At 43.9% G+C, this 21,213-nt stretch overlaps 1 protein-coding gene across 1 annotated transcript; it reads left to right on the plus strand.

Annotated features, from left to right (window-relative positions):
* Positions 1-3,234: 3,234 nt before the first annotated feature.
* On the plus strand, positions 3,235-19,957 carry LOC138651212 (transmembrane protein 202-like). The gene is made up of 5 exons (XM_069741248.1): positions 3,235-3,288; positions 6,453-6,625; positions 7,357-7,485; positions 18,819-18,941; positions 19,186-19,957. The coding sequence occupies exons 1-5, from the start codon at positions 3,275-3,277 to the stop codon at positions 19,350-19,352; spliced, it is 606 nt and encodes a 201-aa protein (XP_069597349.1). The 5' UTR covers positions 3,235-3,274; the 3' UTR covers positions 19,353-19,957.
* The last annotated feature ends 1,256 nt before the right edge of the window (positions 19,958-21,213 follow it).

Genomic DNA, 21,213 nt, shown 5'->3' on the forward strand with positions numbered 1-21,213 from the left:
CTGTCTGATAATGCCTGGTAACAACAACAACTCCCAGCATCTCCTTATCATTGTTAAAGGCATACTAGGAGTTGTAGGTTCATGCGATACAATTGTACATGGGCCGGACATGACATTGCAGTTGATCGCTGTACTAAGCTTGGAGATTTATTTATGTACCGACATCGGTTCTGGTGCTGCATTCATGTGCTGGTGGTGGTTCTGGTGCTTCATTCATGTGCTGTGGTGGTTCTGGTGCTGCATTCATGTGCTGATGGTGGTTCTGGTGCTGCATTCATGCGCTGATGGTGGGTCTGGTGCTGCATTCATGTGCTGTGGTGGTTCTGGTGCTGCATTCATGTGCTAATGGTGGTTCTGGTGCTGCATTCATGCGCTGATGGTGGTTCTGGTGCTGCATTCATGTGCTGTGGTGGTTCTGGTGCTGCATTCATGTGCTGATGGTGGTTCTGGTGCTGCATTCATGTGCTGATGGTGGTTCTGGTGCTGCATTCATGCGCTGATGGTGGGTCTGGTGCTGCATTCATGTGCTGATGGTGGTTCTGGTGCTGCATTCATGTGCTGATGGTGGTTCTGGTGCTGCATTCATGTGCTGATGGTGGTTCTGGTTTTATACACATGTAGCAATCCAAAACTTGATGGGCTTTGAACCCAGGACCTCAGCGCTGCAAGGCTAACCACTGAGGCACCGTGCTGCCCTGTTAAAACTTAAAAATCCTCATAATTTAGAATTTTGAGATTATATGGAGAAATGGGCCAAATTGTGCTCAGTTTCTGTTCCAAAAACTCAGTGTAAGTTAAGAGTATGTTCAAACATAATTTTTGGAGCAGAATCTCTCTAAATCCTCATCAAATCCTCAAAACGTAGTTTTGGTGATGTATTCTTGTGAGTACCCCTCAATTTTTTGCTTCCCTTGGGATTGGTTCAGTACGGCATTGCGGCTCATGGACCAAAACATGTTGTCCAGCCCTGGCTTAGATCAGAGCATATTCACGTGTGTGAACGGCGCAGTCACAATCCAGACCCAAATCCTACAGAATCTGTGACAAATCGTGATAATAGCAGCTCACAGTCGTCTCCATCCAATCTCACTGAGAGAGTGTGCAAAGAAAGGTGGTCCTACAAAGTATTGACTCAGGGGGGCTGAATACAAATGCAAGTCTCAATTTATATTTTTGGAATATTTAGGAAACAATGTATCATTTCCTTGATACGTCACAAATACTCGCTACTTTGTGTTGGCGTCAAAATCTGGGAGTAATGTGAAAAAGTGGGGAAAAGTTCACGGGGTATGAATACTTTTTTCAAGTCACTGCATATAAGATCTGTTCTCATTATTTACATTTCTGCTGTGGAAATTAGTTCTGTTCCCTCCTGTAATAAAATCTAGTTATGAAAAGTCAGAGGAGCGGAATCTTTTGTAACTTACAGGAACTGTGTAATTGGGATGTTTGGAAACACCCAGAGTTCATACATGTGCAACTTCCTAAACTCCGCACGTGCCGCATACAGAGGACGTGTGCAGTTCATGAACAGAACTCCGGCAGCAGCAGTATATACTGACACAAATGAGAGAAAGCGGGATGGAACTTTAGCCACTAACAGGGGCTGTCGGTCGCTGATACACTGTAACAAACTGTGCCGCCCATCTTCTTACATCATCATGATAGCTCTGGGTGGGGGGGGGGGTCTTGGATGGAAGCGTTTAGTGCCCCCATTATCTGACATCAGCGATGGATTAAATCAGCTTTATCAGAAAGCTGCAGATCTTTTTCTGACCCGGTGGCCCGGCGTTCTTCTGCTTTAATAAAACGCGTTGTCTCTTTAATAAACCACATAGAACCCGCCGTGTGTGATACAATGTAACAAGTTCTGATTCTATTTATTTATTTACACATTCCGGTGGTAAAATCACTTTCACGGCCAATCAGAAATGAGGAAGTGATTGTGGCTGTAGCGGTGCGTGGCGTCGTACAGAGGAGCAGCTTGTGCTCCGCTACTTCTCTTAATTACAGCAGTAACCATGGAGACACGAGACGTTCACGGCGTCGCCACTAACGATATCATTCCTGGGGTCCCACCATGTGGCGTCACGAAAATGTCACATGATCTTAATATAGAAAGGGGCTGTCTGGCCAGAAAATATCAATGACCTATCCTTAAAGGGGATGTCTGGGCAGAAATTATTCATGACCTATCCTTAAAGGGGATGTCTGTATGGAAAATATTGATGACTTATCCTTAAAGGGGTTGCCTGGGCAGAAAATATTAATTACCTATCCTTAAAGGGGTTGTCTGGACAGAAAATATTGATGATCTCTATCCTTAAAGGGGCTGTCTGGACAGAAAATATTGATGATCTCTATCCTTAAAGGGGCTGTCTGGACAGAAAATATTGATGATCTATCCTTAAAGGACTTATCTGGCCGGAAAATTTTCATGACCGATCCTTAAAGGGGTTTTCTGGGCAAAATATATTGATGACCTATCCATAAACAGGTTGGATAAAAAATATTTATGACCTATCCTTAAAGGGGTTGTCTAGATAGAAAAATATCAATAACCTATCCTTAAAGGGTTGTCTGAGTACAAAATATTCATGACCGAACCTTAAAGAGGTTGCCTGGACAGAAAATATTGATGATCTATCCTTAAAGGGGCTGTCTGGGCAGAAAATATTGATGACTTATCCTTAAAGGGGTTGTCTCGGCAGAAAATATTCATGACCTATCCTTAAATGGGTTGTCTGGACATAAAATATTGATGATCTATCCTTAAAGGGGTTGTCTGGGCAGAAAAAAATTATGACTGATCCTTAAAGGGGTTGTCTGGATGGAAAATATTCATGACTTAATACATTGAATGGAGCTGTGCTCACTGGAGTTGTTTTCAGCTTTTAGGTGAAGGTACTGGTCGCCACTTTAATTAAGCCTAGGTCATCAATATCTTATCGTTGGGTGTTCGTCACGGTATAAAAGTGGACGTAACGCAGGGCAACGTCTTAAAAAGTCTTAAAAAAGCTGCAGAGACGCTGATCCCTGGTGCTGTTACTTTGTTTCCTTTTCGGACATTGTTGCAGTGAACTTCTTGTTTCTACACTGGTGATTTTTCGCCCGGATGGGAGCCTGGACGGTTATTCGCTGCTCGCCGCCGATGCTGCCCGCAATGGCGCAACTCTTGCACAAGCCTGCAACGTCTCAGGGGGGATGGTGGGGTACATATAGTCGGATCTCACGTACAGTCCTGATTTCAGGGACCTGGGCGGCCATAGACATCATGACCACATTAAGGTATTTGTGCCTTTTCTAAGGTTTCCCAAGGGGTATAACAAATGACCAGGGGCCCCTAAACTGAGCTTAGCATAGGGCCCCACGGTCAGGGTCACAATGGGCGGTGATGAGGGATGGTGCTGCCCTGGAGCCTCAGTGTAGGAGCGCTGGGGGCATTAATTATCCCACCGGGCTATGCTGTAATGTGTATGTCAGCCACTGGGGGCGCGCTGACCTGTGCAAGGGGCAACTCCAGGGTCCTACATAGGGGTAGAGGGGTATTAGCCCCCAATCCTCCCCGGCCAATAACGTTACATCGTGCCGGACTCAACTAGGTCAGCGGATATTTCTAGGGGGGAAATCACTGACATCGCAACTACGGAAATAATATGAAAAAAGGAGGATTGGATACAGCAGCTCAGCCGACAGTATCACGCATGAGGAGCTTAGATACACCGAGCGAGCAAACTGCATCTGACATGATAGCTTTATATACAGTACATTGAGCTGCAGTCAGTATCACAAAGGATAGGATTAGATACACAGCTCAGAGAGTACCACACATGATAGGATGAGATACAGCACATCATACAGTATCACACATAACAGGATTAGATACACGGCTCAGCAGACGGTATCACACAGGAGAGGATTAGGTACACGGCTCAGCAGTTAGTATCACACAGGGATAGGATTAGATACACAGCTCAGCAGCCAGTATCACACAGGAGAGGATTAGATACACAGCTCAGCAGACAGTATCACACAGGAGAGGATTAGATACACGGCTCAACAGACAGTATCACACAGGAGAGGATTAGATACACGGCTCAGCAGTCAGTATCACACAGGAGAGGATTGGATACACAGCTCAGCAGTCAGTATCACACAGGAGAGGATTAGATACACAGCTCAGCAGTCAGTATCACACAGGATAGGACTAGGTACATAGCTCAGCAGTCAGTATCACACAGGAGAGGATTAGATACACGGCTCAGCAGACAGTATCACACAGGAGAGGATTAGATACACGGCTCAACAGACAGTATCACACAGGAGAGGATTAGATACACGGCTCAGCAGTCAGTATCACACAGGAGAGGATTGGATACACAGCTCAGCAGTCAGTATCACACAGGAGAGGATTAGATACACAGCTCAGCAGTCAGTATCACACAGGATAGGACTAGGTACATAGCTCAGCAGTCAGTATCACACAGGAGAGGATTAGATACACGGCTCAGCAGTCAGTATCACACAGCAGAGGATTAGATACACGGCTCAGCAGACAGTATCACACAGGACAGGATTAGATACACAGCTCAGTAGTCAGTATCACACAGGAGAGGATTAGATACACGGCTCAGCAGTCAGTATCACACAGGAGAGGATTAGATACACAGCTCAGCAGACAGTATCACACAGGAGAGGATTAGATACACGGCTCAGCAGTCAGTATCACACAGGATATGATTAGATACACGGCTCAGCAGTCAGTATCACACAGGAGAGGATTAGATACACAGCTCAGCAGTCAGTATCACACAGGATAGGATTAGATACACAGCTCAGCAGTCAGTATCACACAGGAGAGGATTAGATACACGGCTCAGCAGACAGTATCACACAGGAGAGGATTAGATACACTGCTCAGCAGACAGTATCACGCAGGATGGGATGAGATACACGACTCAGCAGTCAGTATCACAGGAGATGGGATTAGATACACGGCTCAGCAGTCAGTATCACACAGGAGAGGATTAGATACACTGCTCAGCAGACATTATCACACAGGATAGGATTAGATACACAGCTCAGCAGTCAGTATCACAGGAGATGGGATTAGATACACGGCTCAGCAGTCAGTATCACACAGGATAGGATTAGATACACAGCTCAGCAGTCAGTATCACAGGAGATGGGATTAGATACACGGCTCAGCAGACAGTATCACACAGGAGAGGATTAGATACACGGCTCAGCAGTCAGTATCACACAGGATAGGATTAGATACACAGCTCAGCAGTCAGTATCACAGGAGATGGGATTAGATACACGGCTCAGCAGACAGTATCACACAGGAGAGGATTAGATACACGGCTCAGCAGTCAGTATCACTCAGGATAGGATTAGATACACGGCTCAGCAGTCAGTATCACACAGGATAGGATTAGATACACAGCTCAGCAGACAGTATCACACAGGAGAGGATTAGATACACAGCTCAGCAGTCAGTATCATACTGGAGAGGATTAGATACACAGCTGAGCAGACAGTATCACACAGGATAGGATTAGATACACGGCTCAGCAGACAGTATCACACAGGATAGGATTAGATACACGGCTCAGCAGTCAGTATCACACAGGATAGGATTAGATACACGGCTTAGCAGACAGTATTACACAGGAGAGGATTAGATACACAGCTCAGCAGACAGTATCACACAGGAGAGGATTAGATACACGGCTAAGCAGTATCACACAAGATAGGATTAGATACACGGCTCAGCAGACAGTATCACACAGGATAGGATTAGATACACAGCTTAGCAGACAGTATCACACAGGAGAGGATTAGATACACAGCTTAGCAGACAGTATCACACAGGAGAGGATTAGATACACGGCTAAGCAGACAGTATCACACAAGATAGGATTAGATACACAGCTCAGCAGTCAGTATCACACAGGATAGGATTAGATACACGGCTTAGCAGACAGTATTACACAGGAGAGGATTAGATACACGGCTAAGCAGTATCACACAAGATAGGATTAGATACACAGCTCAGCAGTCAGTATCACACAGGATAGGATTAGATACACGGCTCAGCAGTCAGTATCACACAGGAGAGGATTAGATACACGGCTCAGCAGACAGTATCACACAGGAGAGGATTAGATACACGGCTCAGCAGACAGTATCACACAGGAGAGGATTAGATACACGGCTCAGCAGTCAGTATCACACAGGAGAGGATTAGATACACGGCTCAGCAGACAGTATCACACAGGAGAAGATTAGATACACAGCTCAGCAGACAGTATCACACAGGAGAAGATTAGATACACCAGCTCAGTAGGAAGTTTCACAAGTGATGGTCTTAGATACACCAGTTAGGTGGTACCCTGTCCCCAGATAACATTCTTGTTGACAGTTTTATGTTCTTTGCTCTTTCGCAGCCCTTCGATGTCCTATGGGCTGAGACTGTCAGTCGGTGTGATACTGACGGTCAGCAATGTCTTCCTCCTCATCGCCATATCCACAAATCGTTGGGCCGACACTGCAGATGAGGTATATGCCGGCATCTGGAAACGGTGCAACCGAGAATTCTGCCAATCCCACGTGGAAATTAGTAAGTCATCATCAGGAGCGACTGTAAATCTGAGCCACATGTAGTTTCGCCGTTGTCCAGCTCCAGCAGGGGCTGTCACCTCGTAAGTCATCATCAGGAGCGGCTGTAAATCTGAGCCACATGTAGTTTCGCCGTTGTCCTGCTCTAGCAGGGGTTGTCACCTCGTAAGTCATCATCAGGAGCGGCTATAAATCTGAGCCACCAGCAGTTTCGCTGTTGTCCTGCTCCAGCAGGGGCTGTCACCGCGTAAGTCATCATCAGGAGCGGCTATAAATCTGAGCCACCAGCAGTTTCGCTGTTGTCTTGCTCCAGCAGGGGTTATCACCTAGTAAGTCATCATCAGGAGCGGCTATAAATCTAAGCCACAAGCAGTTTTGCTGTTGTCCTGCTCCAGCAGGGGATGTCACCTCGTAAGTCATCATCAGGAGCGGCTATAAATCTAAGCCACAAGCAGTTTCGCTGTTGTCCTGCTCCAGCAGGGGCTGTCACCTAGTAAGTCATCATCAGGAGCGGCTGTAAATCTGAGCCACATGTAGTTTCGCCGTTGTCCTGCTCCAGCAGGGGTTGTCACCTTTGTCGCCTACGTTCCGCAGTGATCGGCCAGGTTCACGTATTGGCGTCCATACAAGTGCAGTGGTTGTCTGCCTCACACTGGTCTGGACACATCTCGCCGTCCTCTTCGTGGTCTCGTCTTTATGTAATAATTTCTCCTTTTTCTCTTTCTCACTCAGTTCACGCCAAAATCTTCCTGATCTTCTTCCTCATATTTAACATCTTAACCAACATCGCCGTTATACTCGCACTCTGGGCGGGAGAAGTGGACAGAAAGAAAATCATCGGAAAAACCTGTCTGTTTAATGGTAGAAAAAGCAGTAACATATCCGTATCTATCTACATACACAGCTATAACATGAGCGCTGTGTGTATATAGAGCTATAACATGAGCGCTGTGTATATAGAGCTATAACATGAGCGCTGTGTGTATATAGAGCTATAACATGAACACTGTGTGTATAAATAAATGGAATAAATGGCGCTATAAAAATGTATAATAATAATAATAATAATAATAACATGAGCGCTGTGTGTGTATAGAGCTATAACACGAGCACTGTGTGTATATAGAGCTATAACACGAGCACTGTGTGTATATAGAGCTATAACATGAGCGCTGTGTGTATATAGAGCTGTAACATGAGTGCTGTGTGTATATAGAGCTGTAATATGAGCGCTGTGTGTATATAGAGCTGTAACACGAGCAATGTGTGTATATAGAGCTATAACATGAGCGCTGTGTGTATAGAGCTATAACATGAGCGCTGTGTGTATATAGAGCTATAACATGAGCGCTGTGTGTATATAGAGCTATAACATGAGCGCTGTGTCTATATAGAGCTATAACATGAGCGCTGTGTGTATATAGAGCTATAACATGAGCGCTGTGTGTATATAGAGCTATAACATGAGCGCTGTGTGTATAGAGCTATAACATGAGCACTGTGTGTATATAGAGCTATAACATGAGCGCTGTGTGTATATAGAGCTATAACATGAGCGCTGTGTGTATAGAGCTATAACATGAGCGCTGTGTGTATATAGAGCTATAACATGAGCGCTGTGTATATACAGAGCTATAACATGAGCGCTGTGTGTATATAGAGCTATAACATGAGCGCTGTGTGTATATAGAGCTATAACATGAGCGCTGTGTATATAGAGCTGTAACATGAGCGCTGTGTGCATATAGAGCTATAACATGAGCGCTGTGTGTATAGAGCTATAACATGAGCGCTGTGTGTATATAGCTGTAACATGAGCGCTGTGTGTGTATAGAGCTATAACATGAGCGCTGTGTATATATAGCTGTAACATGAGCGCTGTGTATATAGAGCTATAACATGAGCGCTGTGTGTATAGAGCTATAACATGAGCGCTGTGTGTATATAGCTGTAACATGAGCGCTGTGTGTGTATAGAGCTATAACATGAGCGCTGTGTATATATAGCTGTAACATGAGCGCTGTGTATATAGAGCTGTAACATGAGCGCTGTGTGCATATAGAGCTATAACATGAGCGCTGTGTGTATAGAGCTATAACATGAGCGCTGTGTGTATATAGCTGTAACATGAGCGCTGTGTGTGTATAGAGCTATAACATGAGCGCTGTGTATATATAGCTGTAACATGAGCGCTGTGTATATAGAGCTATAACATGAGCGCTGTGTGTATATAGAGCTGTAACATGAGCGCTGTGTGTGTATAGAGCTATAACATGAGCGCTGTGTATATAGAGCTGTAACATGAGCGCTGTGTGTATATAGAGCTATAACATGAGCGCTATGTGTGTATAGAGCTATAACATGAGCGCTGTGTGTATATAGAGCTGTAACATGAGCGCTGTGTGTATATAGAGCTGTAACATGAGCGCTGTGTGTGTATAGAGCTATAACATGATCGCTGTGTATATAGAGCTGTAACATGAGCGCTGTGTGTATATAGAGCTATAACATGAGCGCTGTGTGTGTATAGAGCTATAACATGAACACTGTGTGTATATAGAGCTATAACATGAGCGCTGTGTATATAGAGCTGTAACATGAGCGCTGTGTGTATATAGAGCTATAACATGAGCGCTGTGTGTATATAGAGCTATAACATGAGCGCTGTGTGTAAATAGAGCTATAACACGAGCGCTGTGTGTATATAGAGCTGTAACATGAGCGCTGTGTGTGTATAGAGCTATAACACGAGCGCTGTGTGTATATAGAGCTGTAACATGAGCGCTGTGTGTGTATAGAGCTATAACATGAGCGCTGTGTATATAGAGCTGTAACATGAGCGCTGTGTGTATATAGAGCTATAACATGAACACTGTGTGTATATAGAGCTATAACATGAGCGCTGTGTATATAGAGCTGTAACATGAGCGCTGTGTGTATATAGAGCTATAACACGAGCGCTGTGTGTATATAGAACTGTAACATGAGCGCTGTGTGTGTATAGAGCTATAACACGAGCGCTGTGTGTATATAGAGCTGTAACATGAGCGCTGTGTGTGTATAGAGCTATAACATGAGCGCTGTGTATATAGAGCTGTAACATGAGCGCTGTGTGTATATAGAGCTGTAACATGAGCGCTGTGTATATAGAGCTGTAACATGAGCGCTGTGTGTGTATAGAGCTATAACATGAGCGCTGTGTGTATAGAGCTATAACATGAGCGCTGTGTGTATATAGAGCTATAACATGAGCGCTGTGTGTATATAGAGCTGTAATATGAGCGCTGTGTATATAGAGCCATAACATGAGCGCTGTGTGTGTATAGAGCTGTAACATGAGCGCTGTGTGTGTATAGAGCTATAACATGAGTGCTGTGTGTATATAGAGCTGTAACATGAGCGCTGTGTGTATATAGAGCTATAACATGAGCGCTGTGTGTGTATAGAGCTATAACATGAGCGCTGTGTGTATATAGGGCTATAACATGAGCGCTGTGTGTGTATAAAGCTATAACATTAGCGCTGTGTATATAGAGCTGTAACATGAGCGCTGTGTGTATATAGAGCTATAACACGAGCGCTGTGTGTATAGAGCTATAACATGAGCGCTGTGTGTATATAGAGCTGTAACATGAGCGCTGTGTGTGTATAGAGCTATAACATGAGCGCTGTGTATATAGAGCTGTAACATGAGCGCTGTGTATATAGAGCTGTAACATGAGCGCTGTGTGTATATAGAGCTATAACACGAGCGCTGTGTGTATATAGAGTTGTAACATGAGCGCTGTGTGTGTATAGAGCTATAACATGAGCGCTGTGTGTGTATAGAGCTATAACATGAGCGCTGTGTATATAGAGCTGTAACATGAGCGCTGTGTGTATATAGAGCTATAACACGAGCGCTGTGTGTATATAGAGCTGTAATATGAGCGCTGTGTGTGTATAGATCTATAACATGAGCGCTGTGTATATAGAGCTGTAACATGAGCGCTGTGTATATAGAGCTGTAACTTGAGCGCTGTGTGTATATAGAGCTATAACACGAGCGCTGTGTGTATATAGAGCTGTAACATGAGCGCTGTGTGTGTATAGAGCTATAACATGAGCGCTGTGTGTATATAGAGCTATAACATGAGCGCTGTGTGTATACAGAGCTATAACATGAGCGCTGTGTGTATATAGAGCTATAACATGAGTGCTGTGTGTATATAGAGCTATAACATGAGCGCTGTGTGTATACAGAGCTATAACATGAGCGCTGTGTGTGTATATAGCTATAACATGAGCGCTGTGTGTATATAGAGCTGTAACATGAGCGCTGTGTGTATACAGAGCTATAACATGAGCGCTATGTGTATATAGAGCTATAGCATGAGCGCTGTGTGTATATAGAGCTATAACATGAGCGCTGTGTGTATACAGCTATAACATGAGCGCTGTGTGTATACAGCTCTAACATGAGTGCTGTGTGTATATGGAGCTGTAACATGAGCGCTGTGTGTATATAGAGCTATAACATGAGCGCTGTGTGTATACAGAGCTATAACATGAGCGCTGTGTGTATATAGAGCTATAACATGAGCGCTGTGTGTATATAGAGCTATAACATGAGCGCTGTGTGTATATAGAGGTATAACACGAGCGCTGTGTGTATAGAGCTATAACATGAGCGCTGTGTGTATATAGAGCTATAACATGAGCGCTGTGTATATAGAGGTATAACATGAGCGCTGTGTGTATATAGAGCTGTAACATGAGCGCTGTGTGTATATAGAGCTATAACATGAGCGCTGTGTGTATATAGAGCTGTAACTTGAGTGCTCTGTGTATATAGATCTGTAACATGAGAGCTGTGTGTATACAGAGCTATAACATGAGCGCTGTGTGTATATAGAGCTATAACATGAGCGCTGTGTGTATATAGAGCTATAACATGAGCGCTGTGTGTATATAGAGCTATAACATGAGCGCTGTGTGTATACAGCTATAACATGAGCGCTGTGTGTATACAGCTATGACATGAGTGCTGTGTGTATATGGAGCTGTAACATGAGCGCTGTGTGTATATAGAGCTATAACATGAGCGCTGTGTGTATATAGAGCTATAACATGAGCGCTGTGTGTATACAGCTATAACATGAGCGCTGTGTGTATACAGCTATGACATGAGTGCTGTGTGTATATAGAGCTATAACATGAGCGCTGTGTGTATATAGAGCTATAACATGAGCGCTGTGTGTATATAGAGCTATAACATGAGCGCTGTGTGTATATACAGCTATAACATAATAATAATAATAATTTTTATTTATATAGCGCCAACATATTCCGCAGCGCTTTACAACTTATAGAGGGGACTTGTACAGACAATAGACATTACAACATAACAGAAATACAGTTCAATACAGATACCAGGAGGAGTGAGGGCCCTGCTGCTCGCAAGCTTACAAACTATGGGGAAAAGGGGAGACACGAGAGGTGGATGGTAACAATTGCTTTAGTTATTCGGACCGGCCATAGTGTAAGGCTCAGGTGTTCATGTAAAGCTGCATGAACCAGTTACCTGCCTAAGTATGTAGCAGTACAGACACAGAGGGCTAATACTGCATAAAGTGTATGAGAACATGATGCGAGGAACTTTTTTTTTTTTTTTTATTATAAATAGGCCACACAGGGATCGTTAGGTTAATGCATTGAGGCGGTAGGCCAGTCTGAACAAATGAGTTTTTAGGATACGCTTAAAACTGTGGGGATTGGGGATTAATCGTATTAACCTAGGTAGTGCATTCCAAAGAATCGGCGCAGCACGTGTAAAGTCTTGGAGACGGGAGTGGGAGGTTCTGATTATTGAGGATGCTAACCTGAGGTCATTAGCGGAGCGGAGGGCACGGGTAGGGTGGTAGACTGATACCAGGGAGGAGATGTAGGGTGGTGCTGAGCCATGGAGTGCTTTGTGGATGAGGGTAGTAGTTTTGTACTGGATTCTGGAGTGGATGGGTAGCCAGTGTAATGACTGGCACAAGGTAGAGGCATCGGTGTAACGGTTGGTGAGGAATATGATCCTGGCTGCAGCATTCAGGACAGATTGGAGCGGGGAGAGTTTGGTAAGAGGGAGGCCGATTAGTAGAGAGTTACAATAGTCCAGACGAGAATGAATAAGTGAAACAGTCAGAGTTTTTGCAGAGTCGAAAGTAAGAAAAGGGCGAATTCTAGAAATGTTTTTGAGATGCAGGTAAGAAGAGCGAGCCAGTGATCGGATGTAGGGGGTGAATGAAAGGTCAGAATCAAGGATGACCCCAAGGCAGCGGGCATGTTGCTTTGGAGTAATGGTGGAACCGCACACGGAGATGGCAATGTCAGGCAAAGGTAGGTTAGTAGAGGGAGAGAACACGAGGAGTTCAGTTTTTGACAGGTTTAGTTTCAGATAGAGGGAGGACATGATGTTAGAGACAGCGGTAAGACAATCACTGGTGTTTTCTAAAAAGGTCGGTGTGATATCAGGAGAAGAAGTGTATAATTGGGTGTCGTCAGCATAGAGATGGTACTGGAAACCAAATCTACTGATTGTTTGTCCAATAGGGGCAGTATACAACGAGAAGAGGAGGGGGCCTAGGACTGATCCTTGAGGAACCCCAACAGTAAGGGGAAGGTGAGAGGAGGAGGAACCAGCAAAACATACAGTGAAGGATCGGTCAGAGAGATAGGAGGAGAACCAGGAGAGAACGGTGTCCTTGAGGCCGATGGAGCGGAGCATAGTGAGGAGGAGCTGATGATCCACAGTGTCGAATGCTGCAGAGAGATCCAAGAGAATTGGCATGGAGTAGTGACCATTAGATTTAGCTGTTAGTAGGTCATTAGAGACTTTAGTGAGGGCAGTTTCAGTAGAGTGTAAAGAGCGGAAGCCAGATTGAAGAGGGTCGAGAAGAGAGTTATCTGAGAGATAGCGGGTAAGACGGGAGTGGACCAGGCGTTCGAGGAGTTTAGAGATGAAGGGAAGATTAGAGACAGGTCTATAATTAGCGGCACAGTTTTGATCGAGGGATGGTTTTTTAAGTAATGGATGTATGATGGCATGCTTAAATGAGGAAGGAAAAATACCGGAAGTGAGGGAAAGGTTGAATATTTTTGTTAGGTGAGAGGTGACAGCCGGGGAAAGGGACTGGAGGAGATGTGACGGAATGGGGTCACTGGTGCAAGTGGTCGGGCGAGAAGATGCAAGGAGCCTGATCACTTCTTCTTCTGTAACTGCTTCAAAGTCAGAGAGTGAACTAGATGCAGTGGGGGAGGGAGGACAGTGCATGGTATGAAGAGATTGGGAGATGATTTCCTGTCGAATGTGGTCAATTTTTTCTTTGAAGTAATTGGCCAGATCGTCAGCACGGAGATCCGTGGTTGGGGCCTGCTTTCTTGGGTTGAGTAGGGACTGGAACGTGTCAAAGAGACGTTTAGGGTTATTGGACAGGGAGGTGATGAGGGTGTTGAAGTAGGTTTGTTTGGAGAGGTGAAGGGCAGAATTGTATGTCTTTAGCATGAACTTATAATGGATGAAATCTTCGGGTAGATTAGATTTTCTCCACAGACGTTCTGCGCACCTGGAGCACCGCTGCAGGAAACGTGTTTGCAGCGTGTGCCACGGTTGTCGCCGTCTGTGCCGAGTTGTTTTATGTATAGGAGGAGCAGCTTCATCCAGAGCACTTTGCAGGGTTTCATTGTAATGCTTCAATGCAGAATCAGGACATGAGATGGAGGAAATAGGGGCCAATGAGGACTGCAAGTTCTTCATAAGTTTCTGGGTGTTAATGGCCTGTATGTTTCTATAAGTGTGGAAAGTGGGGGTGACCTGAGCGGGATGGCAGTTCTTGATAGAGAATGAAAGAAGGTTGTGGTCAGAGAGCGGGAGAGGGGAGTTTGTGAAATCATCCACTGAGCAAAGTCGGGAGAAGACCAAGTCAAGGGAGTTTCCATCTTCATGTGTTGGAGAGTTAGTATGCTGCGAGAGGCCGAAAGAGGAGGATAGAGATAAAAGGTGAGAAGCAGATGGGGAGAGGGGAGAGGCAATGGGGATGTTGAAATCACCCATGATAAGGGTGGGGGTGTCACAGGAGAGAAAGTGTGGAAGCCAGGTGGCAAAATGATCCAGGAACTGATGAGAGGGGTCGGGAGGACGATACACCACCGCCACTCGCATGGAGAAGGGGACGTAGAGTCTGACCACATGGACCTCAAAGGAAGGGAAGACAAGTGAGGGTACTTGGGGCGCTGTGTGTATATAGAGCTATAACATGAGTGCTGTGTGTATATAGAGCTATTACATGAACGCTGTATGTATATAGAGCTATAACATGAGCGCTGTGTGTATATAGAGGTATAACACGAGCGCTGTGTGTATAGAGCTATAACATGAGCGCTGTGTATATAGAGGTATAACATGAGCGCTGTGTGTATATAGAGCTGTAACATGAGCGCTGTGTGTATATAGAGCTATAACATGAGCGCTGTGTGTATATAGAGCTATAACATGAGCGCTGTGTGTATATAGAGCTGTAACTTGAGTGCTCTGTGTATACAGCTATAACATGAGCGCTGTGTGTATATAGATCTGTAACATGAGAGCTGTGTGTATACAGAGCTATAACATGAGCGCTGTGTGTATATAGAGCTATAACATGAGCGCTGTGTGTATACAGCTATAACATGAGAGCTGTGTGTATACAGAGCTATAACATGAGCGCTGTATGTATATAGAGCTATAACATGAGCGCTGTGTGTATATAGAGCTATAACATGAGCGCTGTGTGTATATAGAGCTGTAACTTGAGTGATCTGTGTATACAGCTATAACATGAGCGCTGTGTGTATATAGAGCTGTAACATGAGCGCTGTGTGTGTATAGAGCTATAACATGAGCGCTGTGTGTATATAGAGCTATAACATGAGTGCTGTGTGTATACAGCTATAACATGAGTGCTGTGTGTATATAGAGCTGTAACATGAGTGCTGTGTGTATACAGCTATAACATGAGCGCTGCGTGTATACAGCTATAACATGAGTGCTGTGTGTATATAGAGCTGTAACATGAGCGCTGTGTGTATATAGAGCTATAACATGAGCGCTATGTGTATATAGAGCTATAACATGAGCGCTGTGTGTATATAGAGCTATAACATGAGCGCTGTGTGTATACAGCTATAACATGAGCGCTGTGTGTATACAGCTATAACATGAGCGCTATGTGTATATAGAGCTATAACATGAGTGCTGTGTGTATAGAGCTATAACATGAGTGCTGTGTGTATATAGAGCTGTAACATGAGCGCTGTGTGTATATAGAGCTGTAACATGAGTGCTGTGTGTATATAGAGCTGTAACATGAGAGCTGTGTGTATATAGAGCTATAACATGAGCGCTGTGTGTATACAGCTATAACATGAGAGCTGTGTGTATACAGAGCTATAACATGAGCGCTGTATGTATATAGAGCTATAACATGAGCGCTGTGTGTATATAGAGCTATAACATGAGCGCTGTGTGTATATAGAGCTGTAACTTGAGTGATCTGTGTATACAGCTATAACATGAGCGCTGTGTGTATATAGAGCTGTAACATGAGCGCTGTGTGTGTATAGAGCTATAACATGAGCGCTGTGTGTATATAGAGCTATAACATGAGTGCTGTGTGTATACAGCTATAACATGAGTGCTGTGTGTATATAGAGCTGTAACATGAGTGCTGTGTGTATACAGCTATAACATGAGCGCTGCGTGTATACAGCTATAACATGAGTGCTGTGTGTATATAGAGCTGTAACATGAGCGCTGTGTGTATATAGAGCTATAACATGAGCGCTATGTGTATATAGAGCTATAACATGAGCGCTGTGTGTATACAGCTATAACATGAGCGCTGTGTGTATACAGCTATAACATGAGCGCTGTGTGTATATAGAGCTATAACATGAGCGCTATGTGTATATAGAGCTATAACATGAGCGCTGTGTGTATATAGAGCTATAACATGAGCGCTGTGTGTATACAGCTATAACATGAGCGCTGTGTGTATACAGCTATAACATGAGCGCTGTGTGTATATAGAGCTATAACATGAGTGCTGTGTGTATATAGAGCTGTAACATGAGAGCTGTGTGTATACAGAGCTATAACATGAGCGCTATGTGTACAGGTCCTTCTCAAAAAATTAGCATATAGTGTTAAATTTCATTATTTACCATAATGTAATGATTACAATTAAACTTTCATATATTATAGATTCATTATCCACCAACTGAAATGTGTCAGGTCTTTTATTGTTTTAATACTGATGATTTTGGCATACAACTCCTGATAACCCAAAAAACCTGTCTCAATAAATTAGCATATTTCACCCATCCAATCAAATAAAAGTGTTTTTTAATAACAAACAAAAAAACCATCAAATAATAATGTTCAGTTATGCACTCAATACTTGGTCGGGAATCCTTTGGCAGAAATGACTGCTTCAATGCGGCGTGGCATGGAGGCAATCAGCCTGTGACACTGCTGAGATGTTATGGAGGCCCAGGATGCTTCAATAGCGGCCTTAAGCTCATCCAGAGTGTTGGGTCTTGCGTCTCTCAACTTTCTCTTCACAATATCCCACAGATTCTCTATGGGGTTCAGGTCAGGAGAGTTGGCAGGCCAATTGAGCACAGTAATACCATGGTCAGTAAACCATTTACCAGTGGTTTTGGCACTGTGAGCAGGTGCCAGGTCGTGCTGAAAAATGAAATCTTCATCTCCATAAAGCATTTCAGCCGATGGAAGCATGAAGTGCTCCAAAATCTCCTGATAGCTAGCTGCATTGACCCTGCCCTTGATGAAACACAGTGGACCAACACCAGCAGCTGACATGGCACCCCACACCATCACTGACTGTGGGGACTTGACACTGGACTTCAGGCATTTTGGCATTTCCTTCTCCCCAGTCTTCCTCCAGACTCTGGCACCTTGATTTCCGAATGACATGCAAAATTTGCTTTCATCAGAAAAAAGTACTTGGGACCACTTAGCAACAGTCCAGTGCTGCTTCTCTGTAGCCCAGGTCAGGCGCCCCTGCAGCTGTTTATGGTTCAAAAGTGGCTTTACCTGGGGAATGCGGCACCTGTAGCCCATTTCCTGCACACGCCTGTGCACGGTGGCTCTGGATGTTTCCACACCAGACTCAGTCCACTGCTTCCTCAGGTTCCCCAAGGTCTGGAATCGGTCCTTCTCCACAATCTTCCTCAGGGTCCGGTCTCCTCTTCTCGTTGTACAGCGTTTTCTGCCACATTGTTTCCTTCCAACAGACTTACCATTGAGGTGCCTTGATACAGCACTCTGGGAACAGCCTATTTGTTGAGAAATTTCTTTCTGGGTCTTACCCTCTTGCTTGAGGGTGTCAATGATGGCCTTCTTGACATCTGTCAGGTCGCTAGTCTTACCCATGATGGGGGTTTTGAGTAATGAACCAGGCAGGGAGTTTATAAAAGCCTCAGGTATCTTTTGCATGTGTTTAGAGTTAATTAGTTGATTCAGAAGATTAGGGTAATAGGTCGTTTAGAGAACCTTTTCTTGATATGCTAATTTATTGAGACAGGTTTTTTGGGTTATCAGGAGTTGTATGCCAAAATCATCAGTATTAAAACAATAAAAGACCTGACAAATTTCAGTTGGTGGATAATGAATCTATAATATATGAAAGTTTAATTGTAATCATTACATTATGGTAAATAATGAAATTTAACACTATATGCTAATTTTTTGAGAAGGACCTGTATATAGAGCTATAACATGAGCGCTGTGTGTATATAGAGCTATAACATGAGCGCTGTGTGTATACAGCTATAACATGAGCGCTGTGTGTATACAGCTATAACATGAGCGCTATGTGTATATAGAGCTATAACATGAGTGCTGTGTGTATACAGCTATAACATGAGCGCTGTGTGTATACAGCTATAACATGAGCGCTGTGTGTATATAGAGCTATAACATGAGCTCTGTGTGTATACAGCTATAACATGAGTGCTGTGTGTATATAGAGCTATAACATGAACACTGTGTGTATATAGAGCTGTAACATGAGCGCTGTGTGTATACAGCTATAACATGAGCGCTGTGTGTATACAGCTATAACATGAGCGCTGTATGTAGTGACCGGACGTTTCTCTCCTTCCAGCCTTCTTGGGGATTGCCGGGATGATTTCCGCCACAGTCTTCTTCGCGCTGGCCGTGGACCGCAGACACATCCTATACGGCCTCCCGCTGGGCTGGCTGAGCACGGGGCTGGTGGTCGCGGCTGGTGAGTTTCATATTTGCCCTTTTCTGTGGGACCTCCCTCCGGCTGCACGTGGCATGGGACTGGTGAGATGATGGTGGTGGCTGCTCTCCGGAAACTACCCATCACTTTCTCCAGGGCCAATGGACGGAGGACAGGGGCGGTGCCACTGGGTGACGGGTTGGTATGAACTTTCAGGGCGAGATCCTCGGGGGCGGGACCCTCCTGCCACGTTGCACATGACCGATGCCATCCTTCCCCTCTGCAGGTATCGTGAGTTTAGTGCACGCTGCTCTGGAGCCGGACAAGTCCTCCACCACCATAGAAGACTTGATAAGGGGCAACAAAGACCCACCGCCATATCCGGGCACCGAGGCTGGGCCAACCACCGCTGCGCCAACCACTGCTACACCAACCAGCATCATTGTGTCTTAAAGGGGAATACCAATTGTAGAATCCTAACAGCTGGGGCAGATGTCACTCATTTAAAGGGAAACTTCTCCCAGATTTTTAAATTATTTTAGTGTCTAAAATATATTTTAAAAGTTTGATGAAAAAAAAAATTTCCTTTGACCCACCCCCCAGAGAGTGTGAAGAGTTAATTTTTCAGAGTCTGTTCAGTACCTTCGTTAGTTCAGCATTATACTGTGTATATAATGCTCTGCTTATTTTCTGACACAGAGCTCAAAATCCCCTGCCTAGATACTGAACTTAAAAGGATAACATTCTGTTGCACCTGCTGTCACCACTAGAGGGAGCCGAGGAGCTTACCGTATACATTTTACTCCTAAGCTCCCTCTAGTGGTGACAGCTGGTAATCAGAATTCTCTCTTTCTCAGTTCTACGTCTAAGCAGAGGAGTTGGAGCTCTGTATCAGTAAAATGTTGACCACAATGCATAAATATATGTTGAGTCAGCAATTAAGTATTTACTATTTAATTAATATGCTAATTACCAGTATAAAAATATAATTTTTTTAGAGAAAAAACCTGTAAACCTCCATCTTATCTTTTTTTTTTTAAATAAACCAGTTTTTTTAATTTGAGTGTTTATTTTCCAGTTTATTATTTAGGAAGCAAAAGGGAAACAGACTTACCCAATCTGTGAGAAGAGACTTTGCTTTAATGCTAATTATATTCCCATACGAGAAGAAATCACAAAAATCAACGCAATTACTGTCAGAAAGACTAACAAACTGCAGGAGACAGTACATGCTACAAGGATCTCTGCTTCTTTAAATCCCTGTGCTATGCTACACCTTCATATGATCCTCAGGGGTGGGGCTATAACAACCACAAATAAGTTTTAAAGAGGGCAAAAATAAGATAAATTACTGTTAGTGAAAATGACACTGTGCGTGATGTCAGTGGCCTATCGTGACATGAAGATTTTACATTCTTTAAATTCCTGTGTCATTCTTTACACTCATATGATCCTCAGGGGTGGGGCCAGAACAACCACAATTAAGTTTCATAGAGGGCAAAAATAAGATAAATTACTGTTAGTGAAACTGATACACTGTGTGATGTCAGTGGCCTAACGTGACGTGAACATTTTTCATTCTTTAAATTCCTGTGTCATTCTTCACCCTTATATGATCCTCAGGGGTGGGGCCAGTACAACCACAATTGAGTTTTATAGAGAGTAGGAACCAGAGAAATTAATGTCAGTTAAACTGATGCAAGTAATGTTAGTTGCCAAGTGTGACATGAAGAATTTAAAATCTTTAAATTCCTGTTTCATTCTCAGCCCTCATATAATCCTCAGGGGCGGGACTACCACAACCACAACAACTGTGCTTTATAGAGGGCAAAAATTAGAGAGATTACTCTAAGTGAAACTGATGTACTGTGCCATGTCAGTTGCCTAGTGTAACATGAAAATTTCCGATTCATTATACGGTATTCCTGTGCCATTCTCAGCCCTCATATAATCCTCAGGGGCGGGACTACTACAACCACAATTGAGTTTTATAGGTGGCAAAAATTAGAGAGATTACTCAAAGTGAAACTGGGCTATAATAATAAATAATAATATACTGGGTCATGTTGGTTGCCTAGTGTAACATGAATATTTCCAATTCATTATATTCCTGTGTCATTCTCAGCCCTCATATAATCCTCAGGGGCGGGACTACTACAGCCACAATTGAGTTTTTATAGGTGGCAAAAATTAGATTACTCAAAGTGAAACTGGGCTATAATAATAAATAATAATATACTGGGTCATGTTGGTTGCCTAGTGTAACATGAAGATTTCCAATTCATTATATTCCTTTGTCATTCTCAGCCCTCAT

The sequence above is a fragment of the Ranitomeya imitator genome, chromosome 10 (assembly GCF_032444005.1).
Source record: "Ranitomeya imitator isolate aRanImi1 chromosome 10, aRanImi1.pri, whole genome shotgun sequence".
NCBI lineage: Eukaryota > Metazoa > Chordata > Amphibia > Anura > Dendrobatidae > Ranitomeya > Ranitomeya imitator.

Excerpts from the sequence above, each read along its gene's own strand:
- LOC138651212 (XM_069741248.1), top strand. Across the intron at positions 6,626-7,356 it reads CCAATCCCACGTGGAAATTA|TTCACGCCAAAATCTTCCTG; the intron begins GTAAGTCATCAT and ends TTTCTCACTCAG. Across the intron at positions 7,486-18,818 it reads AAAAACCTGTCTGTTTAATG|CCTTCTTGGGGATTGCCGGG; the intron begins GTAGAAAAAGCA and ends CTCTCCTTCCAG.